This window comes from Xiphophorus couchianus, chromosome 6, assembly GCF_001444195.1.
Source record: "Xiphophorus couchianus chromosome 6, X_couchianus-1.0, whole genome shotgun sequence".
Classification (NCBI taxonomy): domain Eukaryota; kingdom Metazoa; phylum Chordata; class Actinopteri; order Cyprinodontiformes; family Poeciliidae; genus Xiphophorus; species Xiphophorus couchianus.
This window is the reverse complement of record NC_040233.1, coordinates 25,017,466-25,044,676: the sequence shown is the minus strand read 5'-3', so window position 1 is coordinate 25,044,676 and position 27,211 is coordinate 25,017,466. Positions and strand designations below refer to the sequence as shown.

Genomic DNA, 27,211 nt, shown 5'->3' with positions numbered 1-27,211 from the left:
CCAAACAAACAAAACAAAAGAAGAACCACCCAGCCAGAGTACATAAACAAATGGGTTTATCCATATTTTCTACAATGGACCCACATGGAAAGAGTTTTGTGTTTTTCTGTTATATTTTCATCTATAGGTCAGTTCAGTTATGTTTAATTATATGTTTGTTTTGTACGACTCACAATATTAAAGTAATTCACAAGATATACAATAATCTAGAACCTAATTTAGTCCAGTACGTTGCATTTCAAAGTCGTTGCTGTAGATTAATTTCTGACAGCAGCAAGTGTTTCCACTCAACTCTTATCTTCTTATTTGGTTGATTGTAACAAGCTTACATAATTAATTATTTGCTGATTCAGAAACACAACATCTTACCAAGTGTTTTGGTCATGGCTAAACTAAACTAACTTACAAGTAACTTCTCAGCTTTTGTTTTAGGTTAATAATTCCTTAATATTATTTAAAATTATTTATTACAAGTGAAACAGTCTGCCAATAGAAAAGAATATTTTGTCATAGATCAAATGTCTTAAAAGTAAATGGTACTTCTTCATCAACATTAAGAAATTCTAAACATAAAACAAGCTCCTATATCTTACTGAAAAGTTACTTGTGAATTAGTTTTGTGTTATTTCAGGTATACTAAGATATTTGAACTATAATCCAAACCAAAAATAATAAGATTTTGTTTATTTGCAGTGTGAAATGAATTGATCAGGTTAAAAGGATTAAAAAATAAGGTTGAAGCTGAATATAAAGATGAATTTCACTGAATTATTTACACTCCATTGCTTTCTCTGTCGAAAAAAAATTAGAAAGTAATAATTAAATCAACACATTTTTATGTTTACAGAAAGCGACACATGGATGATTATCCAGCACAACAACACTGAGCTGACCAGACTGCGACCGGTTTCTGGTGTGGACCAACAGTCGCTCCACTTCAGCTACTCATCTGAAGAGGAGCAGCTTTTAGGCTCCATCGGCCAATCAGAGCACTGTGAACAGGAACTATCCTACCACTGCAGGAAGTCCCGCCTTCTCAACACCCCAGGTAGAGATGCTCTTGTGTTTTCTTTATTATTTCAAGGCAGAACATTTAAAAGTGGTATTATGAACCAGGAGATGGATAAAACTGGTAAATGTAGCCAAAATATCTCTTTATTTTTCACTTCAAGTGGGAGACAAATGTACTTTCATCAGGAGTATTAAAATATTATGTTTAATTAGATTGCGGTTATTTTGCTCAAGAAGCAAGCTCTTTGTTTTGTGCAGTTAAGAAAAATATGTTATTCTGGAGGAAGTCCTTGGTCTACATTCTTTCAATACGCCGTTCTTTTGATTGAATCAGTATCTTAATTTTCTGTCCTGTTTGCTGTACTACAGCTTGTTTACAGGTTCAAATTTCTGTTAGACTTGATAATAAAATCAAATTCTTAGTGGGGAATTTTAAGGCAAGTCTAGGTTATTTCAACAAGTTGATTTTCTTTAATGATGTGAATTATAATTAGTCAACAAAAGACCCCTATATATAATTAACATCTAAACTAACAACTAGCTTCACCAGGTATTTGATTTTTATGTTGGTTAATTATAATTATGTGTAAAGTAACCTGAAGTCCACGTGGACATTTGGAGTAAACTGGTCCTAAAAAACATTGATAAAGAGTTGATTTCTGTCAAAATTTTCATCTGTCCATTGTGTGTGTGTTTCAGAGGGGTCTCCGTTCAGCTGGTGGCTCGGCGGCCGCGCCCCCGGCCATGAGCAGACGTACTGGGGAGGAGCTCATCCAGGCAGCCAGCAGTGTGGCTGCGGCCTGCGGGGCGACTGCGTGGATCCACAACACTACTGCAACTGTGACGCAGACAGATTGGAGTGGTACTGACTATTACAGACACAAACAATCGTCTCTCATGTGGTTTTCCAATCATATTTGGACATCCATCCATCCAACCATCTATCTACACTCGCTTATCCTCGCAAGGTTGCAGGGGAGTTAATGGTGCCTTTCTCCAGCAGCCATCATTCGAGAGGCGGGGAACATCCTGGACAGATTGCCAGTCCATCACAGAGCAACACAAACACACACAACAAAAAACACACAAACACACTCTTATGTAAAGATAATTTATTATAGTCTATTAACTTGAGGACCCATGCAAGCAGAGGGAGAAATTTCAAACTCCAGTGAAATAATCTGCAAGTGAAACTAGTTTCTTTTTTAAATTGCAAAATTATCGACATAAAGCAAGCTCTGTTTTAGCAGTTTTGAAATACTTCTATGAAATAATAATTGTACATTTCCAAAAAAAAAATGTCAATAGGTGTCAGTAATATTATTTTATATCTCTTTTTCTTGTCATTAGGTTTGAGACCATCTACAGGATATGCTGCAAGAACACAAAATCTTACCAAGTAGTTTCTGTCCAGTATATTAGTTTATTAGTACACTTAAAGTAAGACAAACTAATTTACAAATAACTTTTCAGCAAGAAATAGGAGCTTGTTTTAAGTAAATAATTAATTAATATTAATGAAAATGTATCTGTTCTATTGGCAGATTATTTCACCTATAACAAGACATTTTTTCAATGTCATAAGGGAAATAATCTGCCATTGGAACTAGTACCTTTCTGTCTAAATTAAGGAATTATTGACCTAATACAAGCATCCGTGTCTTGCTGAAAAGTTACTTATTAGTTAGTTTAGTCTTAATTTAAGTTTTCTAAGGTATTTGCATTATGAATTAGACAGAAACTACTTGGTAAGATTTTGTTTTTGTAGTGCAAAGACTTATTGATAAATATAAACTTGCAAAATGAGGTCAAAGGCCAGATCCTTATCCTTCTGAGATACTGTGGAGTGACTTGAAATGCCCTGCTGTATCAGCATCATTGATCTTTTGACCAGTAATAAACAATATGGACGCTATTCTGTTATATTCTTCATCTAACTGCTGATACAGACTAAAAACAGCAGCACTTTCTGACCCCATCTGCCTCACGGTGCAGCTTGCCACACAGAAATGATTAACGATCAGCGAAGAAAACATGCCAAAATCAGAATGAAGTTATACGAACGCTCAGCCAAAATCAACACGCAGAAAATAAACGAGCCGCTCGCCACATCTGAACCTTTCACCTCGCTCCGCTTCACACGAATGACTGGCAACGCACCATTTGCAACTTCAGTAGTTTAGCAAACACCAAATCATCTGGAATAAACTGACAACGCAAAAACAAAAGAAACTGCTTTAACCTTTGATCATGTTGTAAGCACAGAACGACACCCACCTACAAATCCTGACTTCCCATACAATGTTTTTTTCACAGAAAAGAGCTACTACTGCTGCGCCTCGATATTTTATCAGGCATAAAATATTCTGTGCATCTCTGCTTTCAGTCCTGGTCATTGTTTTTTGTAATCGTGAATTTTTACTCTGCAAAAATGATAGCAAATATAAAGATGAAGATGGCCGTAAAAGTTTAATTTTGAAACAACACTGCAAAAATACAATAACTTACCAAGTATTTTGTCTTGTTTCTAGTGCAAATATCTTAGTACACATGAAACTAGCTTAAAAGTAACTTTTCAACAAGAAATATAAGCTTGTTTTACTAATTATATGCTACAGGAAAACACCAGTGAAATGCTATCTAAACCCACAACTAGTGTTAAAAACAACAAATAAAAAAATCCAATTAAAATGAATATTAATTATTTGGACTTCTGTTTAATCCAAGTTAAGTCAGCAGCTCCAGCAGCTTAGGAAAGCATGGCGGGCCGCCAGGCTTACAATGCACTGGGGGAAACCCTGTCATATAATGTTGAGGCTAAATGTGTTGTACATCCATGTGAATCTGCAAGCTATCAATGAAGGAGCAGTTTTGGCATTTTTTTCTGCTTATTTTTCCCTCTTTTTTTATGTTTTCTTTTCCAGGACTGAGGACTCAGGCCTGGTTACCCATAAGGAAAGCCTCCCAGTCAGATCTCTGGTATTGGGTGACCTCCAGAGGCCGGGGTCAGAGGCAGCGTACAGGGTGGGACCACTCCGTTGCTACGGAGACAGTAAGTTCCTCTAAATCAGTGGTTCCTAAACATTTTCTCCTATCAGACTCACCCTGCACACAACAAAACATAAACCTCTCTAACTTATTTTTCTTAAACATGGTCTTTAGCAAGGGTCCTAAAAATCTGATTTCTATATAAGGTCATAAATCCTGGACAGCCAGTTAAATTTAAATAGTTTATGTTAAATTTATTTGCAGCTTATAGCCAAAAGCAAAGGCATTTATTTCTATAATTGTTTGTTTCCTTTAAACCGATTGAATTTTTGAATTTTCTCATTTCTTATAGTTTACATCTACAAGTGCTTAAAGGAGATCTTTTATGCTTCCTTGATAGGACTATGATCTATACAAAACATGTTTATTATATTTGTTGCACAAAATCATTCTTAATCAGTCTTCAGTCTGGTCTATCCTTCCTATTTTGAGCTTTTCTTTTCTTTTCTTTGTTTTAGAATGAGCGGTTTTAGGGACTCTGTCACTTTAAATCCAGATAAGCTGCTGCTGGCCACACTCGCCAAATCAACGTTTACACTCAGGTGCAAATAGCTGCAAAAATATGCACGATCATGCAATTGTACATCTTTGAAAAGCAGAAGTAGAGCCTTCTGTACAACCAACAAGAATTCAGCAAGTGGTTTCTGGAGGATGAGTCAACAACAAAACATTTGCCTTTTCCAGCAGCCATTATACAGCGGTAAAACCAGCTGTATAATGGTTTTACCACTCACAGTCTGGGCTTTGCTGGGGTTTCTAAGTAATGGTGCAGTTTGACTCAACAACCAGGAGGTTTTGGAATTGGCTCATTTTCCAGACACCAAAAAAAAAACCACCATTAGCTTACTGCCAAAAAACAACTGGGTGTCTTTTTTATTAGAAGCAGTTGAGACCCAAATAGAAACAAAACTCTGCAAAATGTAAAAAAAACAAACAAACTGGAATTTTCACTTCTTTTCTTGTTTCTTGAGGAGGTTTCACTCTCATGCAAAAAGAACTGAAAAAGCCTTTTGCATGAGAGGTGAACCTCCGTAAATATCCCAATAAATCCAGTTGCCTCCTACTTAAACACTTTATACATAACAGGAATTAATTCTCCATGCAATAAATCTTCCACAAATATGTCTAAAAATTAGACAAACAGCCAAAATGGTAATAAAAAGTTTTAAATCTACTTGCTGAATAAGATTGCATGGATTTCATTTACTGTTTTGTAATTTAAGCCACATTTTCCATAAACAATTATAATTATAAAACACTTTCAGCTCTGTTCGCCGTCGTGGTTTGGTTTTTTTGGTTTTATTCTGAAGATCTTGACAGTGAATTTATTTGTTTTTCCCACTTTTTCACAGAGAACTTCTGGAACGCTGCATTTTTTGACAAGGAGACATCGTACCTCCACTTCCCCACCTTCCACGGTGAGCTGAGCGCAGACATCTCCTTCTTTTTTAAGACCACTTCTTCCTCTGGAGTATTCCTGGAAAATCTTGGCATTAAGGACTTCATCCGGATCGAACTAAGCAGTGAGTAGAAACTGGAATATAAAACTGAATATCACACGAATGCAGGAGGGAATTAGTTACATTTCTTTGTGTTTATAATGAGTCTGAAGTTTGATGTTTGTACTTTTAAAATGTCAGAAAAAATTTGTTTTTTTTATTCTTCAGAGAAGAATAAAATGTTTTGTTTACCTGTTTATTGTTTGTCATCCAAAATGTATTCTGACAGCCCAAGCAGAAAATTGGGGATTATTAAAACCATTAAAACAAAGCTAATAATTACCTTAGCCCATGTTTTTAATTTTAGAGATGTTCCATCATGTTCCCCTCTCTAACCCTTCATTAAGTATTTTCCCTTGAGTAATATGCAACAGATCATTCACATCACAACTGTGGTAAACTTGTGTAGTTTGTGGGTGATTGCACCTGATGTCAGATGTTTTATCTAATTTAGATAAGTTTTTTTTTGTTTTTAGAAATTATCTGAAGCCATTATGCACAGTAATTCATTTAGATCGACTGAAAACTGGTCCAAATCAATCAATTATGTAATTATTTTTTAAAAAATCAAATTAATTACAGATTCCAGCCTTTCTAACCCAGTATGATTGTGTTATGTAATTCTAATTTGACAAATTAGTCAAGCAGAAGGAAATTAATGGATTAGTATGAATCTTTACCAGAATGAAGTCCCTTACGAGCAAATTCAGTGTGATGGACAGCACTGGAAACAAGGAGAGCGATGGCAAAAGAAAAGAATTAGAAAAGATTTACTGCCTTTAAAGTATAATTAGCCCCCAAATCAACTTTTTATGCTGACAAACTGTCTAAATAGGTTATTTATGGTTCTATCTTTAGGTTTTTGTGCAAATTTTGACGTTTTTGTGTAAATTTGTCTCATGTTGTTTTGCCTAAAACCATTTTTCTCTTCGGTCAGATATTGCCTAAGCAGTTTAATTCAATTCACCTGTTTGTTTAAAACTGTACAGCTTTACATCACGCGGTACATTATGTGTAACCTTATTTTTCTGAGCTAAACTTCTAAAACTGGATTTAAAGCTGGAAGTTTTTCCACTCATTTAAAGCCAGGCACCTTAGCAAAACAACGACCAATCAGTGAGCAATTTCTGTATGAAATGTTACCGACTACAGGCCAAACCTTGGAGTCAAAACTCTAAAGTTATACATTACAGTTTTTTTATACTTAGATGGCAGTTGTGTATCATTTAGCACCATTTTGCAATTGCTAAATCCAACACTTAGGGTTGGATTTCCAAGGATTGAGTGCAAATTTCTGGGATGGAGTCAGATTTGGTGTCTTATCCACTAAAGAAACATTATTTTATGAATGTAAATTACAGAATACTACAGATATACAGTCATATTTCATAAATTAGAGTATGAATTCAGATTAGTTTTGTCTGTAGGTCTTAAACCTAATTCTAATTAAGTGCCAAATTCTTTATTAAAATTTTTTTTTTTTTAATGGTCTGATCTAATCAAATTTTAAATGTTGTTTTTATTAGCTGTAAGCAGAAAATTATCATAATTAACAGAAATAAAGGCTTGAAAACATAAATCTGTTAATCTGTATAATATGGTTCACTTAGGGAATTGAGCTGCTGAAATGAATGAACTTTTCAGTAAGTATTTATATTTTGTATATGACTGTAAAATATGTCCGTCGGCCGTTAGCTTCATGCTGTTCCATAAAAACTAAACTATGACGTCATAATTTTCAAATACTCGATTCTTATTTATATTGATAAAAATCCTAAAATGTTTTTATAACTCACATGAGCTGATAGGATTGAGCCTATGAGTTTTATATGAAGTACAATGTTTGCAAAATGTGCATTTATTTAAATTGAAAAAAGAAAGAAAGAAAAATCTTAGACTCCATATTTAAAGTTTTTAAATTGCTTCTTCTTAAAAAATGTTTTACACTCTGAAAAACAGTAACTAGTCTGCTTGAAGGGGAGATGCAGAAAGATACAAAACAGAATTTAATAAATCAAACTTTTCTTTTTTGTAGCTGTAAATCTGTGGACGACTCACCCAGCTCACCTAATCTCAAAAACAGATTTTTTTTTGTGTTTCTTATAATTAAATTGTCACATTGCATCACAGCACACTTGTACTTATTTAAAATGAGGAGTGAGAGGTAGTGCATCTATCTGTTTGCTTTCTGTCCTTTTGCTGCTGATATACAGAAATGTCCTCACTGAGGAACAAATAAATAAAGAATGATCATATTTTCTGTCAATACTACACGGGTGGTCCTTTTGGCTTCATCAGATCGTGATCTGCAGCTCTCGCTGGAGCGGTTCGCAGCCGAGTGTGAAGCGGCCGGGATGGGGATCAGTGCCTCCAAATCCGAGGCCATGGTCTTGAGCCGGAAAAGGGTAGAGTGCCTTCTCCGGGTCAGGGGGGGTGTCCTGCCCCAAGTGGAGGAGTTTAAGTATCTCGGGATCTTGTTCACGAATGGGGGAAGAAGGGAGCGGGAGATCGACAGGCGGATTGGCGCAGCGTCTACTGTCAAGCAGGCGCTGTACCGGTCCGTCGTGGTGAAGAGAGAGCTGAGCCAAAAAGCGAAGCTCTCGATTTACCGGTCGATCTACGTTCCCACCCTCATCTATGGTCATGAGCTTTGGGTCATGACCGAAAGAACGAGATCGCGGATACAAGCGGCCGAAATGGGTTTTCTCCGTAGGGTGGCTGGGCTCTCCCTTAGAGATAGGGTGAGAAGCTCAGTCATCCGGGAGGGACTCAGAGTAGAGCCGCTGCTCCTTCACATCGAGAGGAGCCAGTTGAGGTGTTCCGGGCACGTCCCACCGGGAGGAGGCCCCGGGGAAGACCCAGGACACGCTGGAGAGACTATGTCTCTCGGCTGGCCTGGGAACGCCTCGGGATTCCCCCGGAAGAGCTGGAAGAAGTGGCCCGGGAGAGGGAAGTCTGGGCCTCCCTTCTGAAGCTGCTACCCCCGCGACCCGACCTCGGATAAGCGGAAGAAGATGGATGGATGGATGGACTACACGGGATGGTGATTAATCATGATGGGAACACACCATTATTTCAATGATAATGGAAGCTTAATATCCAGAAAAAGAGACAAAAATCCATAAATAATTAGATGAACTGAAACAAATCAAAAACCAGTTGCTGGACCAGAACAATAAAGCAACAACAGGAATTAAGAATAAATGACTGGACCAGAGAAATAAATACTTCAGAAAGATGACACTGTGGACCTGACCTTGGCTCAATATGTCATGTTTCAGGTTTAGACGGGATGTCAGGATAAATGTTTAATCATTAAACACAAAACATCCAGAGATGGAAAAAGTTGAACAGGATGTAGATTAACATGATAAACTAGCAAAGAAGAATGAAAACCAGTGAGCTTCTTTACTGAGGGGAGAGGGGAGAATAGCTGCATTTCCACTAAAAATGTGTCAATTTTCCGCATCACACAAAACCCCCCAAAAATATCCAACATCTGTTTTTGTTCAAATAGCAACAAATCTTTCTTCTTATAAAGGAATGAACTAATATGAAGACATAAACATGTTAATACATCACTTATGTAAGCTGTAGCCTGTAGCGTTGACTCTCTTCAAGAGGTTCAAAGATTCCTCACCTTTTTTGCTCACTTTCAGAGTCTGGCTCTGGCGTAGAAATATTCTCCTGAGGCCTTGAGATCTAATGAGATCTAATGAGCTCTCAGACACTACAATGTGTGGCCCCTCTTGCCCAACGACCGCTGGAGATAAGCAGCAGCCTCCCACGACCCTGCAAGGATGAGTGGGCCTGACAATGGATGGCTGGATCAGACGATGCTATGAAGCTGTTTATCAACTCAGTAAATCAATCCAGGATTGCTGACTCACAGAGAGAAAAGCAACGCTCGTCAAAAAAGGGAAATAAAAAAAAAAAAGCAAATGAATGTGCAAATCAATCCTCTTAACACCAAAGACAAATTATTTAATCAATCGAACATTTTGTCATTATTAATGTTGCCATCTGTGCATGGTGTTGCATCATTTTGGGTCTACAAAGATAAAAATGATCCAGCCTAAAAACCGGAGAGCTCATAAAATATCCTGATTAAAATATGTTCTGGTCAATTTGTGACATTAAACAGCATTTTCATCGATCTGAGAATAAAAGGTAAATGTACAGATAGCATGTAACAGTATGAAGTAGTTTCAGTTTTAGTTACGCAAGGATCAATATTGCTAAGATTTCTCTCAAAGGTTTTCTGAAGACATAAGATGTAACGATGTGACTCAGTAAGACGGAAAAAAGTCGTAGTTTAGGTAAGAGTAGAGACTGACAACAGCTGGGAGAGAAACCAGAGGGCTGAATATAACTCATGAAGTTCTTATAGAAGACGCCAACCACTCTTAAATCATTTGTTTGGGAGCATTTTGTGTTTCCAGTAGGAACAATAACTTTAGATTAATTTATTTGTTTTTATAAAGGGGACAATACATATTAATCAACATGAATACATTGTGTAAATATGCCAAAGCCAAATTTAATCTGTAATCACCTGGCAGGTTGATGGAGGAGACTAAAAAGATTTTAATTAAAATGCAAAACAAAATACATGACCTTTGATTTATGACAGACTTCAATGTATAGCTAAAAGTAGTGCAATTTACAGGAAACCTTTCTAATTAAAACCGTAAAAAGAATAAAATAAGAATTATTCAAAACACAAGTAAAAGTTTGATTATCTAGTAACTGTAATTGTTTAAATTATTTTAGCAGTGGTGGAACCGAACCATGAAGAAATGTATTTATAAGTTTGACATCTGAATAAATAATCATGTTTTACTCGACTGAAAAAGTCAAGCTCATGTAATATTTCACAAATTAGATATTATTTTAATCCAAAGTCTATGACAGACGAGACATGAACATTAGCATTGCAAATTGTTCAGATGTTGAAGGGGGCAGAAAGCATCGCTATGACGACCGATGGCTGCAGGTATGCTATCATTAGCAGCTGCGAAATGATAAATGTTGTATTGCAGACCATGCTTCATAGAAACAATGCAAAAAGGTATAAAGAGATACAAGGAATTTGGAAAAAAAAGATTTCAGTTTGAGTTTGTGGCAAAAATAAGTAAAAAATGCAGAGTAAATAACTTTTGGCAGCCTAAATTTGATCTTTGAAGTTTTTTAAAGTAATTTTAAAATCTCTTTCTTGTGAGTTTTTGGCATTGTCAAACCCTGAATAGCTAATGAGCTACATAAATACCAACCTTCTAAGAGTTGCACTACTAATAGTGACAATAATTAATGTTTTTAATTACTACTTATTCCACTGATACACCAAAGATAAAAGGAAAAACTGCAAAGGAGATAGTAACCAATTTAAATGTAGCTTTAGACGTGTTAATATCAGATAAAAAGAAATGTTAAATTGCTAGAAAATTAGACAAAGATGGATTACACAGAGAGGACAGAGTGGGAAAGTAGCAAGCAGGAAATAAAAAGTATATCCAACTGCAAATGTTAGCATATAAGAAGATGTACAGCGTTACCTGACACGGCCTGTTTTATGTGTTTTAGTGCATCATGACTCAGGTTTATGGTAAAGGTGTGTCACTACTACAGACTTGTGTGGTGGATTATTTTTTTCAGTTATGGATTGACTGTTTTTTTTTTGGGTTCTTTTTGGCTGCCTGGGTTAGATTTTGCAGTTGTTTTTGTTCCACTTTGGAGGAAGTCGTTGACTTTAAAGGACAAACAGAAGAAGAAGAAAAATCCAGCAGAGGGAAACCAACCCCCTAACATCCCTCTCAGGGGAAATTATTGTCTGTCTGGCTGTTCCACCTCTGTATACCAACCCCTCCCTCTCCATCACCAGCAGATTGCTCCGTAACATTGTAGCTGGGACCAGGGAACAAATTTCTAAATGAAGTTACCGCTGGATGCCGGGGTATTTTTTTCATCTTGTTCTGCGCTCCCAAAGCAATACATCCCCAACTTCCAGCAGCAAAACATGAGGGATGGCGCTGCGCTTCCTCTGCACTCTCTTAAATCTTCTCCCTTTTGATAGGGGAAACAAATAGAGTGCAGCAGACACCCTGGAGGAAGTAAATAAAGACTTGTAGCCGAGCGGAGCTGTCCGCGGTGCTGAGACTGGGCAGGATGGCTGGGGAGCTGGCCGTGGTCCTGAAATCTGACTGCAGAGGAAAACTCAGCAACACAGATTAGATTCAGCGCCTGCTTTAAATCTAATGGATGAAACATTACATTTTTCACATTACAAACGTTTAAATTATACTTTAAGTATTCAAGAAAAATAAGATTGAGATTTGGACACCATATTCTCTTTCTTCTGCACTTTTTAAAATCATTATTGCCAGTCCTCTTTCCTATTCTCACTTCTATTTAACTGAGTTTCTTCTTCTTATTGTAATGGACATAAAACGGGTTAAATTAGTCTTGAATACGTCACAATTTCTCATAGTAAACGTATATCTAAACTACACAGTAAAAATTTTTTTACAGTAATAATTTGGTTTAATTAGCCTGCCATAAAGAGTAAATGTAGGCGTTCATTTTTTCAGTCATATTTTCACCATATTTTTCTTGTATTCATGAATGTCAGAGTTCCAAACTAAATATTTATTTTACAAACTAAAGATTTAACTTAAAAATTTAATATTTGGTTAGGAAGCTAAACATTTACTTTGAAAATAAACATTTACTTCCCAAATAAATACATAATTTGGAGCTCAATATTTAGTTTTCAAACTATTTAGAACAGACTCAAACATTTAGTTTGAAAATAAATATTTAGCTTCCAAACTAAATATTTATTTTCTAAATAAATATTTATTTATATTGAAGTAGTTTCAGTTTTAGTTTAAACTACTTCAAATTATATATTTGTATTTAACAAATTAACAATTTGCAAAAACTAAATATTTACAAACTATAAAATAAATATTTCATCCTCTAATATCTAATAAATATTTAGTTTGAAAGCTAAACATTATGTTCTAAACTAAATATTTGACTTATCAATGAAATATTTAATTTGGAACTCTGACATTAATAAATATAGGAATAATAAGATGACAATATGACTTTGAGAAATGAACACTCAGACTAATAAACTTGTTTTACTACTTTACAAATGGATGCCATACCAAAGATGCTGTTGACATGAAATGTCCACCAGGTGTTTTTAACAAGCCAATTAATTGACACATGTAAAGAAACCAAAACAAAAAAGTTCAGAAATTAAGTACTGAATATTAATGTGAAATGCCACAGGGAAAAAGTTTCAAATATGGTTTTGTTTTCACTACCTGCTAATTTTTCTTCCTTTGTCAGCTGAGAAATTTATCCCAACAGATCTGCTAAACTTGGCTGTATATGGCAAATATTGCACAGGCTGGAAAAAATGAGACCGTTTGTTATTTATTTTTTATGTAATCAGCTCATGGCCCCAAATTGGTCTTCTTTTGTTTGCTATCCTTTGAGGACTGTTCCCACTCTGCTTAGTTAGAAGCCATGTTGGCTTCATTGTTGCTTTGTTGTGGTAGAGTAATTAAATTTCATTCCAGAGAGGCCGACGCTCCCCCTGTCTGCTTGTTTGTCTCTCTACACTGGATGTTGCAGCTCCTGTCTCAATTCCCCATTCGTTTCATTGGCTCATTTCAGTCCTGCACAGGGAACCATATGGAAACATGAGTGAGGCTTAATTACAGCTGTATTTGGAAAGAACCATCTGTCTCTTTTAACAGAATCATAGAGATTTAACCCAGAAGTCCAATTCTCATTGACTGAGATTGATGTTTGCTGTTTGAATAAACAAAATGCTGATTGTTGTTTAAAGTTTGACACGAAGCTGACATGTCAAATGTTTGACTTCTCATCAGATTGCTTTGTGTTATGTTCAACTTCTTCAAGCAGTAAGATGTTCTGTAGAACCAAATAACAGATTCTGTCTGATATTTCTGTCCGTTTTTTTCTTTCTCAAGCGTCTACTCGGGTGGTTTTCTCCTTCGATGTTGGTAACGGCCCACTGGAAGTTAAAGTCGAGTCGACGGTCCCGTTGAATGACAACCGATGGCATCGAGTCCGAGCCGAGCGGAACATCAAGGAGGCGTCGCTGCGACTGGACGACCTGCCTGTGGCGACGCAGGAGGCGCCGGCTGACGGACACGTCCACCTGCAGCTCAACAGCCAGCTGTTCATTGGTGAGGAGCGTTGCTTCTATTAATTTACAGACAAATGTCTTTTAGGTTTGTCCTCTCAGGCTTCCTGCACACTGAAATGTTTTCCTATTCAGTTTGATTTAAGTCTATTACAGATAACAGGATTTTTAGTCACAAGACAAACTCAATGGTTTTCTTTATTCATCTCTTTTGAAATTATCTTTAATTTAGCCTGTATGCTTTAATGTAATCATAGAACAGGGTTGTTCAAAGTGCAGCCCTGGGGCCATTCCTGGCCCTCTGAAGGATTTTGTTTGACCCCTGACCTCAATGCAACCATATGTGGTTGATGCAAATGGACACTTTTGTATCAACCACCATCTTCTTATACTGAAAGACTTTTTACAGACAAATAAAAAAATGAGGTACACTTTACAGGAGTACAGAAATATAAATCACCCATTTAATAACTTTTTTTTCTTTCATCTTGGGTTTGGAGTAACCAGAGCAACAAACATCGACCTACTTTTACTCAAACGTAACGCATTCAGCTCAAAAGTCAGGAACTGTGGGTCTGTCTTATGATAATGCAAAACCATTTTTTATGTTTTGTATCTACAATGATTTAAAATATTACATTATTAGTGAGTACATGATAAAATTCAAAGAAAAATAAAGACAAAAGCCCAAAAGATTTATTATCATGACAGGCTTACATTCTTCCCTGATTTTGTATTCTGCGATATTTCTTTTAAAATGGTCTTCTTTTAAACATTTTGTGTGTTTTGTACTTTTATTAGAGGACAAAGATTACCGTAAAAAACAGATGTTAGACTTTACTAGTTGAAGAAACGGTAGATAAGTAATTTTTAAAGTTTGTTTTAAAAAATGAATCTGCATAAAGATTTAAATTATATGCTCCATCAGAAAAGGATTATAATTTTTATTGCTCTTTTACTAGTTTGGTTCTCATATTTTTGGTCAAAAACTATGAGGAGAACAATTTACCACTTTGTCATGCAGCTGCAACTTCACTCACTATTGTTGATTTTTATTTACTAAAGCCTACAGGTTTAATAGCTTTTAAACTTATTTTTAAAGGTTTCTGACATTATGATGAAAAATCAGAATTTCCTGTATTTCTATTGAGCAAATATAATCTAGCCAACAATATCAAGCCGACAAGAGAAGTTTCTGAAAGGATTACAAATGTTTCTTGGGGAGTTGAATCATTTTGTTTGAATGTGCTGTTTAAGCCTGTTAATACTTTAGAGTTTTTCTGTGGTTTGGCTTGCAGCAGAAACTGTTCGCAGTGAATAGGAAAGTGCTGAGGTGAAGCTTTCTGATTGCAAAATGACATCCAGATTCATTAGCTGTGCAAGCATATCAGCAGTAAAACCTACTGCCTGGAAACCGCATCAGGATGAAAACAAATCGGAGCCTGCGTGTTGTTTACAGTATTTTTATGGTTATGTAAATTCCTTACAAAGACGCTGAGATGCTGCATGGTTTACGAGGACTGCAGGTTATCTCAGTTCATTTCACATTCTGCATGAGCTCTCCAATCCTGCTGATAGATTTGGAGCGAAAAGTAATGAAAATCCATCATTCGTTATCAGTTTTAATCAATCAGTAAATATTTTGGGCATCACTTCTTCTCAGTGAATCCAAACTTGAAGCAAAAGGACCAAACAGTGGAATTGGACAAGGGAGCAGCAGTGAAATTGTGGAGGAATATTAACGTATTTATAGGACATTCAGCAGGTTGCTGTCAGCCACCTAAAAAATGACAATTTAACGACTTCATCAGATCTGCTTTGAAAGAAAATGTGTCTGGATATCAAGTTGAGTGAGATGTTTTTGGGGGGTTTTATTGCAGCATTTAGAGCTCAGTGTTTACATATTTATAACCCATATTAATGCTTAACCAGGCGTCCATTGTATGCATTTGCATTCATGAGCCATAATTCTACCTTTAACAGGATTAGAGCAGCTTGTATTTCTGTAAAACATTTAACAGGCACATTTTAGGTGGTGAAATGTTAACTTCTGTTTTCAACCTCTAGTATTTGTAAACCTTAATAATAAATATTTAGTGCTGCACGCTTTCCTCAGACTAGAAATAAAAGAACAACAAAAGTAATATTTTTATTAGTAGTAGTAAATGATCCTTAATGGTAAATGTCTAATCTAATCTTTAAATATCATTTCATCTCATCTTTGTTTTAGCAGGAAGAAAACATCCAAATAATTTCTTTTATTCACACATTTAAACATACTTTTAGTCAAACTTGTGCTGATTAAAACTTATGCTCTCATGTGATCATTTATTAAATGTGTTGTTTCTACTTATATTATGCAGCTGTGATTATGTCTGGCTGCATGTATGAGGTAAAAATGTATTTTCTGCTTTTCTCTTTAGCCACAGGTAATGCCTGTTTTGTTTCCAAGCACCTGGCTCATTTTGGCTAAAATTAGTTTTAACTTTACTAAGCTGCTTCTTTTTCTGACTGAAACTGTAATGTTTATGTTTTGGAGCTGCCAATTCTCAGTCCAGACCTCAATAACTCTGAGCTCATCTAAAAAAATTAATAATTAAACTTCTTGTGCAAACAATCAAACCAGCTTTCCAGAAAATACAAGTATAAGAAGTTTCTTTGCTGTAGTGCTGATAAAGACTTTTCTATTAAATAATTTTCAAATAAAAACTTCTTGTTTGATGATAATCACCATAAATCCAGATTCATGTGGGGTATGAATAGTTTAGGTCTTAACCTTTTGCTTCTTGATTATTTTTGTCATTATCTAAAGTTGACAACTTTTCAAACCTTTTAAACAACTTTTACATTTAAAACTAAAAGCAGGTTTTATGAAACATTCTTTCTAAAACTGTGCTTAATGTTTTTATTTAACAAAACAATTACTTTCACCCACACCATGTAGATTTGTCTCAACAATCTGTTCGCTGTATGCTGTTCTAGATATTTTGTTGCTTTGTTTTTTTTTCCCTCCATTGATTTTCACTCAGTTCATTCCTCAGTTTTATACTTTCTAAATCTGCAGGTGGAGGTTGTTTGCTTTTGAAGGGTAACTCTGTTGATACTTTGGCCTTCATTTTGTTTGCCGTTTTGTTTTCCTTTACAGTTTCACTCCAGTTTCGCGCTCCAGAGCAGGGTGCACTTTCCCGTCATAAACTCATGGACAGTAACTGAGCTTCTCATAAATCATAAATTGTTCACCTGTGAAATTCTCTCACATCCTTCATTCATCAGAGTTAGACTGATCTGCATGTTACTGTGATTTTTATACCTGTTTTTATTAATGTCTATTTGTCATAACGTCCCCCTTTCCAGATAAATGTAACCTTTTTATTGGCCTTATTTCAGATAAGCAAATAAAGAAGTAAATGAAACATGTTTTTAAAACATTGAATGCTTAAATATTTACTTTAAACACTTAAATATTTACAATTGTAACCAGCAAGAAGCTGGTATGTAAATACATTTTTGTGAATTAAATGTTTAAATGTTTGTTTTCATGGAAGCTATCTTACTAGCTCATCTGTAGCAGTTTAACTTATTCAACAAAGTAAAAATAAACATTTTTGTTTAAAGAACACTGCAAAACACAAGATCATACCAAGTATTTTTGGTCTAATTTTTTACTACATTTGAAATAAGACAAAATTTATGTACAAATAATGAAATGTACGGTAATGAAAAAGTTTTAGATTACAGGCAAATTATTTCACTTAAAACAAGACACAATGTTATAAATGAAATAATCTGCCAATATAAATAGAACTTTTTCATCAATATTAAATAATTATTGATTTAAAACAAGCTCTTTTATCTTGCAGAAAAGTTACTTGTACGTTAGTTTTGTGTTTTACACTAGAAACGAGACAAAAATACTTTGTAAGATTTTGTGATTTTGCAATGAATGGCAAAATTATACACTAATCGAAAGCATTATTGTCCTATTTTCTTATCCTAACTCTATTTTTCATTAAGTTCGTTCAACTTCTGTAAAATTGTACATTCTCATTATTGTTAGGACCATTAATCTGTTATTTCCCACTTAAAAATATGAGCCTTTAGATGCATTCAGTTCTAGCCTGAAGTTTGTCAAGTTTGAAAATGTGCTTGATGATTTGTGTCAGTTCTGAAACAAATGTAAACCGTTGATAGAGGGAAACAGAAATGTTGTAGAAAATGAGTCGAACTAGTAAAAAAGCAGAACACATTAATTCTTGGTGGTTTCCATTCCCTGATGAACCCGTCTGCAGCTGAAAAGATGCGATAGACAGACATAAGGAAAGCAGATTAGTGTTGTCTTTGAATGCGCCTTTCCACCTACAGCCTTTTGCTATTTCTGTGTTTATATTTGACAATTTGATGCTTCTGGAGGAGCTGATGTGACATGTGGGTTTGTTGTAAATGTCAGGTGGAATAAATAGAAAACCACAGGGAAAGAAAAATGCAGGCTTTTCAGCTCAGGTAGCAATAATTGAGACTCTTGAGCAAAGATGACAGACGGGAAAAGTAGCTCTAACATGCTTTTGTCCTTATTTTCCAATTTCACAGGCTGAGCCACTTACACAGGCTTCTCTCCTCCCGTGTTTTCAGGAGGCACGGCGTCCAGGCAGAGGGGTTTCAGAGGCTGCATCCGCGCTCTGCAGCTGAACGGTGTTACTCTGGACCTGGAGGAAAGGGCAGAGATGACGCCTGGCGTTCGGCCCGGCTGCCCGGGTCACTGCAGCAGCTACGGCTCATTGTGCCAGAACCAGGGCCGCTGTGTGGAGAGAGCTGCTGGGTTCCATTGCGACTGCAGCCTGTCGGCTTACACTGGAGTCTTCTGCCAGACTGGTGAGACCCATGTTAAATAAAACTGGGAATAAATGTATTGATCTGCTTTCTAACTGGAACAAAACTAAAACATATAAACACTAGTTAGTTGCCGTAAGCCTCCACAATTCAATTTAGCATAGTTTTAATTTAAATTATTTTAAAATGTTGTCCTGAGGTTATTGTATTTGAGTCAGTGTCTTTTTATTTGTTTTGTCTTTTTTATTTATTAAATTACTGCTTTTATGGTTTTTTATATTTTAAAGCATTTTGCACCAGACCATTTTGGCTATGTTCACGCTGCAGCCTGAAGCTGCACCAAATCAGAAAAACTCCACCATTTTATTAAATTCTTTAGAAAACTAAAGGCTTTGAAATGTTAAAGGGGCTCAAACACATTCTTTTTAAGTCTGTATATTTAGTTAACTGGATAATTATTCACATCTTATGCAGAGATCTGAACACTCCTCGATGCACTGAGCTGCTCTTATTACACCTATAGGCTTTATCTTTTTGTTGATCAGTAAGGAACATTGATAGTTTGAAAACAACTCAGACACTCATATTGGAGAAAATACTTCAGCCACACCAACTCTCACAAGACTGGTTAAAATATAAACTCTTAATCATTTTAAAACACTTTCCAAGTGTCTGCTGATATTCATTGTGTACAATTCAACATAAAATCAAAAGAAAATGCATGAAAAAGGTGCAACAAAAGACTCCACACACTTAAACTAAGAAATTCTTGATTGAACTGCGTTTTGAGCACTTAATGTTCATTAGAAACTAACCTGTAAATCAACATTTAGATTATTGTGCAAATATTTATAGCTTGTTATGTTCCTGTAAAGCAGTGGTTCCCAAAGTGTGGGTCACGCCCCCCAGTGGGGGCGTGGGAAGCGGTATGGATGAATTAAAAAAAAAAAAAAAAACGTTACACAAAAGTGTTTGTAGTTTGTTTTATTGTGACCTGAAGTGTGAAATAAACTTCAGTGGAGTTTGAAAACAAAATATGTGTTTAGGTTTATGTCTGGTTGAACACTGTGTGTGCCCAGTTGATTTATTTTTTTATTCATTTTTGGGATGGGGGGGGGGCTTATTGTAATCCATAAGGGGGCCCAGAAAATCTTCGGGAACCACTGCTGTCAAGTGTCTCCAGCACAGAAGGCATCTTTCATTTTTTTGCACTTACTGTGGATAAGAAAGTTTGCAGTTGAAACTACATCTGTTTGTTTTTGTTAACATTAAATGTGAAGAAATAATTGAGCTTCCTGGAAGTTGGAACCAAGAATAAAACAGACTGGTTTTGTTGTTTTGGCTGATTTTCCCATGATGTCACACAAGGAAACACTGCATTTGACATGTTTTCTTAAACTGACCCACAGCTCTCTCTATTTACATCAAACAACCTAATTAGAAGTTTAAAGTTAACTTCTGGGCTCTCCCACATTTGACAGGATAGTAAACATTTTGTGTTATAAATCAAGAGGAAAACTTGAGCAGTGTTTCATGTTTTTAAACCACGGCGGGTTTTGTTCTCAGCTTCAGTGTGGGTGTTTTAAAGGTTAAGCATCTATATATTTCCACAAGGCCTTTTTCTGTGTTTGCAACACTTAACACTCACTTGAAAGCATTTGGATACCACATGAAATCAAAGGTTCAGTGAATTATAATCCTGTTTCAGAAGAAAAATGCCACCACAGTGAACTCTGTTTGGGTTCAACAGGTTCAGTCACTGCTAGAGTTTCATGACAACTTTCTTCTCACCAACAGTGATGGATTATAATCTGACTGTTTCCTTTGCAGAGCTGTCAGCCAGTTTCAAACCTGGAACGTCGGTCAGATACACCTTCAAGGAGCCGTATGAGTTGACTAGAAACAGCAGCGCTCTGCCGTCCTCCATCTACTCCGACACAACGCTGAGAGGAGAAAATGTCTCCATGAGTTTCAGGACGGCTCAGAGTCCGGCTCTGCTGCTTTACGTCGGCTCTTACTACAGAGAGTACATGGCCGTGCTCATCAACAAGCACGGTGAGAAAGCTTCCTCTGCAAAAACACAAAATATTTCCAAGGATTTTTGGTCTAGTTTCCTCTGAAAATATGTTGGTAGTAAGCGGATGCAACAATTTCTTTAATTTTGGGAGAATGATGATCGGCTGATACTCACATGTGAAGCCGATCTCATCTACCTGAGCAAAGGTTTAAAAATTAGCCACTGTCCTCTTGCTCTGCGGTGAGAGAGGTTTGACTGACCCACCGGCCGACCAGGTCATGTCTGCACGTTTGCTGTTGACAATAGACAACTGTTGTCAACTCGGTGACTTTCTTGATATTTTGAGCAACATTTGAGATAAAAAAAAACTTGATGTAGGCCAAAATCACAATAGGCTGATAGGGTTTTTTAAAAATCGGTAATCTGCAATCAGCCAGAAAACTGCAATCAGTGCACTCTTACTTAGTTTAGTCTTTTTTCAAGTGTAGTATCTTAAAAGTATTTTCAGCAAAATATAGGAGCTTGTTTATGTCAATAATTCCTTAATATTGATGAAAAAGTATTAGTTGCACTGGCAGATTACAGTATTTCACTCATAACAGGACATTTTCCCCATGTTATAAGTGAAATAATCTGCCAATGTAACTAGTATTTCTGTCTTTTTTGTCTTATTTCAAGTGTACTAATACACTCGAATACATTGTACTAAGTAGTAGACCAAAAATACTTGGTAGGAATTTGTTTTTGTGGTGTTGTATTTATGTCTGAATAAAATTTGATTTTAGTGGATAAACCTTTGCATCCTTTTCACCATAAGATGTTCGTCATCCAACAGCTGATTTTCTGAATTTCTCAGTTTCCTCTCCTTTTCTCCCACTCAAGTTTCCTCATCTCCTCCTTTAATGTCTTACCCTCTTTCTGCACCCTTGTTATTTCCTCAAGAATCTTTCAGATCTTCCCCCCCATCTGGGTTTACCTCATTAACCCCCGCTGGTTTTCATCAGTACAGCTTCACCAGCTGTTATGTTGTGCTTTTATCACAGAGACACCATAAACAGTGCTGCAGAAATGGGACTTTGTTCTGCTGCTAATAGGTGATAGATCAGGGAAATGTTGAATAAAACAGCCACAAACTTTGTTGGATAATTAAGTTGTGCCTTTTAAGAGTTGAAGTAGTGAAACTTTGAACTTAGAATTACATTTTCAGCATCCAGGAGTCTTGGAAAATTGGCACTTTGCACCTAGATTAGCTTTAAATAGATTCTTTCCGTGGTCCTAATGACTCAGAAAGCTAATAGGAAGCAGGGCATTAAGGTTCTGCGCTGGCCGCGGATTCACCAGGTAAAGGCTTTTAATAGAAAGTGTCCATGTAAATCCCTAAGCGCTTTCTTTCACTTCCTCTGCACCGTTTTTAACCATTTTTAGTCCAGGACAAAGAATTTCTCCCTTTTTTTCCTCCTCTGTGGCAAACAGTGATTTCTTCTCTCTAAACTGTGAAGAAAAACTTCAGTAAATCTTAATCTTGAACTGTTTGTAATGGGATTAATCATAATAAAAATTGTAATAAAATAAACATGTGCGCATTACAAGGACAAGATGCAATTCTTCCTTTCTAATCTTAAAGCCTCCAGAAATGATTCTTCCATTGAGTTCACTCCTAATGCTCTCAATATTATAAATTTTTTTATTAGATTTAGAGTTATTTTCATAAATAGGGACTTACAACTAATCCTCTTAACATGAAAAGCGTTATTACCTCAGATACTCATCGTTCTGATTCGTTGCTGAGGTGAAAAGGGTGTCTGCAAACAGAGGTGAAGAGATTAAGGAACAAAGACGAGGCTATTTTCACCAAGAAGTTTAAATTGAGGTGGAAAAAATTAACTTTTTTGTGTGTTTAGATAAGCTGGAGGTGAGATACAAGCTGGAGGGCAACCGAGACGCTGAAGTGTTGAGGAGCAGCAGCACGAGGAACCTGGCCAATGGACAGCTGCACAGCGTTACCATCAGGAGACTGACACACACGGTGTCTGTGCAGGTAGCTGTGCACACAGGAGAGACTTACACTGCAAAAACACAACATCCTACCGAGTAGTTTTGGTCTGGTTTCTAGTGCAAATATTCTATAAGACGAAATTAACTTACAAGTAACTTTTCAGCAAAACATAGTAGCTTATTTTAAGTCAATAATGTTGATGAACATTAAGAACTCTTCTTGTTAGCAGATTATTTCACTTTTAACCAGACATTTTTCCCAATTAAAGGAGAAATAATCTGCCAGTAGCACTGGTGCTATTGGCAGCTGTGGCCCGTAGCTCTGATCTTTTTAATAATCTGCACACAGCGATGAACTATTGTCATTTTGTGGTGAATATCCCTCCATTGAAAGGTTGTCTTCAAATGTCAAATTTGATTAAAAAAAATATGGAAGATGATTAGATTTTGCATCTGTTTTTAATATAAAGAAACATATGGAATAAAACCAGTCGAAGCTCAGTGCTTTTACACCCAGCAAACTAAACGACAGGCTTAATTGTTGCCATCAGCTTCATCGTTAGTGTGGGGTTGGAGTGCTATAAGGCATTCAGACGAGATGAGACGAGAAAATATATGATGTGGTCTCCATGGCAACGAGACAAGAGTTTCACTTTATTGTTGGAAAAAAATGAAAATCCACATTTTGCCCTTTCACAAATACGGGTAGAGGAAAACACACCATTTAATATGCCTAGAACATCAGAGATTGTTAAATTAGAACTTTTGTAAAGAATTTCTTAAAACTTACGACAGTAAAATATGTTTATATACATGAAGTCTATGCATGTGTGAGAGAGGAGGTAGTTTATCATTAATGCATGTTTCTGACCTTTATATTATGCAAAATAAGATGTTTACCTCACAAAGATATTAGTGATGTGTGTTTTTTAAAGTTGAGAATAATAAAATACTCTTAGCTTAAATAATATATTGTGTGGGTGGTTTGTGGGAGGACAAGAGGATTTGGTAAACAAACATTTTTTTCTATTCTTTAAGATGCGAATAACATTTCTTTAAAAAAAATAGCGATCTAAATTTATTTTGCTGTTTATTTTTCATAATAAACATGAAATACTCTTAAGATTTCTATGAATTTCTTTTCCATATAACTTTTTGTATCACACTTATCTCTTGTGCTTAATGCAGATATCTGGTCGCTGTATAATCACAAAAAAATATTTGTTTTCTTGAACAAGTATGTTTTCATCAATATAAAGGAATTATTTACTTAAATCAAGCACCTAAATCTTGCTGAAACACAAAATCTTACATTTTTTGTCTAATTTGTTGTACAAATATCTTAATACATTTGAAATAAGACAAAACTAACTTATAAGTATATTTTCAGGAAGATACAGGAGCTTGTTTATGGTCAATAAATCCTTAATATTGATGAAAAGTACTTGTTTCATTGGCAGATTATTTCATTTACAAGTTGGGAAAATGTTTTGTTGTAGATTACGGTAAATAATCTGCTAGTGAAACTACAACTTTTTATGAATATTAAAGAATTATTTGCTTAATAAAATCTTCTATATCTTTTTGAACAGTTATTTGTTAGTTAGCTTTATCTTAATTCAACTGTATCAAGATATTTGATACTAGAAACTAGACAAAAATCCATCCATCCATTTTCTTACACCCTTGTCCCTAATGGGGTCGGGAGGTGCTGGTGTCTATCTCCAGCTACGTTTCAGGCGAGAGGCGGGGTCACCCTGGACAGGTCGCCAGTCTGTCGCAGGGCAACACAGAGACAGACAGGACAAACAACCATGCACACACACACACACACACACACACACACACACCTAGGGAGAATTTAGAGAGACCAATTAAGGAGGAAGCCGGAGTACCCAGAGAAAATCCACCATGCACAGGGAGAACATGCAAACTCCATGCAGAAAGACCCCGGGCCAGGAATCGAACCCAGGACCTTCTTGCTGCAAGACAACAGTGCGACCAACTGTGCCACTGTGCAGCCCGAGACAAAAATACTTGGTAATATTTTGTATTTTTGCAGCGTAGTGACATGATGTTTCTGTCTGAGTTGTAAAAAGCCTTCCTGGATGGAAGTCCTTCTTGGCAATCCCCAAAACCAGCATAGAATCGTTTTATGTTATGACTGCAGGCCCTAAGGGAACAAAATACATCAACCAACTAATTAAATTACACTTCAAATGAAATATGAAGCACGGTAATCTTATCTGGATCCAACAACTCTCCCAGCTTGTTCACAGCAGCCGGGTTTGATCTATGAGGACAGCACTTACAACCAGGAGTCAGTAGCCTGAATGTCTCTTTAATTATAAACAATGTGAGATAAAATACAAGGTGACCTCATCCTGATTCGCTGCGTGTGAGGCTGCAATAAAATATGAAGTGCGCTTCATTGTGTCTGCTTCCATCATCATGAATCATTGCTTTGTTATCAACACGCTCTGCGGAAGCATGGTGGGTTTTAGTGAGGGTTTCATGCAGCCATTTCCTGATGGCCAGCAGTCTCTCAAGTGGACATAATCATCTCCGCCGCCCTGACCTCATGAAAAATGACCCAGTAAAGGCGAAATCGCTCCTGCAGTATGCCGGATCGCAGGGTTCTGGCTCTTATCGGGGCTCCCTTTGTTCTCGATTCTTTTGGGTTTTACAGACGGTGTTTCATTACGGCTGGAAAGCAGTAGATCAGGCTGACAGGCAGCGAAAAATAAAGTCCTGGCCTCAACGTAAGGAGCGCTTCATGTTCAGACTGCTAAATATAAACGACCCAGGAAACATGGAGATGGTCAAATAAATCCGGTAACGGTAAAGTAAAACAAGCTTTATTCAACTGGCAAAAGTGGCATTGCTTGTAATAATATAGTCAAACTTTAAGCAGGATTTAACACATTTACTGCATGAGTTAATTAATTAATCACGTTTACTTGTATCGCTCATTTCAGCAACATGGCAGTTCATAGTGCTTTACATGATAAAAACACAAAAATACAGTCATAGAAGACATAGTCAACAATTGAGATATTACATTTCGGCAAGTGAAATCATTTCACATTTTGATGTGAAATGATTTCTTCATTTATTATTATTATGAAGAAGTTTCATTTATATAGCACCTTTTCAGCAACAAGGTGCTTTGCATGAATTAGAAGAAAAGCAAAAACAACAACAAAATAAAAGAAAAACAAGCACAGCAAAAGAAAAACTGCACTTTAAAATGTTCCTGTTGTAATTGTTAGTATGAACCACCATGAAAAAATAAAAAAGCATTTCAGCAAAGAATCAGAAGTGAGCTTCAGGACTTGCTGTTTGATGGTTTGATATTAAAGAATTGAGTACAGACTTTTATCTACAAAGATGAAGCCATTTCACATGAGACGTTATGTCAGATAGCAAAAAAAAACAATAGGTCCAGAAGAAACAGGCCCACAGCATCACACCTCCATCACTATACTCAGCAGTGGGCATAGGGTGCTTTCCCAGACATTGATCCTTTGTTTTAGTCCAGACCAATCTGGGTTTTTTTTGTTAACAAAAAGCTGAAGTAGATTATAGAAAAGTTCATATTTTAAAGTTTGTGTTGATAGAAAAAACAAGCTTTGTCCTGACATGTGTGCTAAACATGTCATGTTGGTATTTAGATGTTTGTTTTAATGGTTGTTAAAAGTCTTATGGGTCATTTTGAAGAAGCACAAATCAAAAAGTGTCATTAGCCTTGACAGTAACGGCTTCACCTGAAATACACTTTTTATTTTCTGACAGCTCTTACAATGCAGGTATGGCTGGGAATTCGTTAAATCAAAGTACAATGCTTTCTGTGCTTCACATCACATCTGAAAGTTGATTTTTAAAACTCTTTATGGATCTTTTTACAGCTGAGAATCTTAAGATTTCAAGCCAAGTTAAAGAAACCAAAAAATAAATGTCAGTAACATTTCTTTGCATTCTCACAAAAAGCAAATTTTCAGTTAAAGTGCTTTCAAACTTTGATAACCTAATTAAATGTTAATTTACTCATCTTGCTGGAAAATTATTAATGTTTGATTTTCACAGTTAAAAAGGGGAAGATAAAATTATCCTTCTTTTTTTTTAACTTAACAACATGAAACTCTTTAGAAGCATTTTCTCCAGATAATTTTCCCAGGAAACCTCTGGAATAATTATTAATTATAAATTTGGTTTTGTTGAGTCGAGGCTATTAAACTGTACTGCAAAAACACAAAATCTTTTCAAGTTTTTTTATTTTATTTTATTTAGTTTCCAGTGCCAATATCTTAGTAAACTTGAAAGAGTTGGGTAGCACCAAAACAAGATCAGAAACATTGGACAAGATTTTGTGTTTTTGCAGTGTCCACATACAGAAAAGCTTATGAAAAATACCCATAAAAACTGAATTCAAATCTCTTTTTTTATTCATTAGGTTGACCAAAATGCCAGAGAAGACTTCAACCTCACGTCTGACGGAGAGTTTAATGCCATCAAGTCGCTGGTGTTGGGCAAAGTGCATGGTAAGTGAGGAGGCAGTGAGAGCAGAAAATAGATATTTTTGGCTTTAAAGCACTCAGACTTGTTCGCTCTCCTCCAACACTCAGCAGG

The 27,211-nt window shown here is 36.0% G+C and overlaps 1 protein-coding gene across 1 annotated transcript in view; it reads left to right on the top strand.

Annotated features, from left to right (window-relative positions):
• Positions 1-27,211, top strand: part of LOC114146557 (contactin-associated protein-like 4) — a 111,824-nt gene that overhangs the window by 65,615 nt on the left and 18,998 nt on the right. Inside the window, exons 13-21 of the mRNA XM_028020735.1 lie at positions 848-1,048; positions 1,711-1,873; positions 3,936-4,063; positions 5,412-5,582; positions 13,568-13,786; positions 18,373-18,612; positions 20,401-20,625; positions 22,489-22,625; positions 27,036-27,123. Coding sequence (XP_027876536.1) covers positions 848-1,048; positions 1,711-1,873; positions 3,936-4,063; positions 5,412-5,582; positions 13,568-13,786; positions 18,373-18,612; positions 20,401-20,625; positions 22,489-22,625; positions 27,036-27,123 — 1,572 coding nt within the window. The remainder of the gene's footprint in view (positions 1-847; positions 1,049-1,710; positions 1,874-3,935; positions 4,064-5,411; positions 5,583-13,567; positions 13,787-18,372; positions 18,613-20,400; positions 20,626-22,488; positions 22,626-27,035; positions 27,124-27,211) is intronic.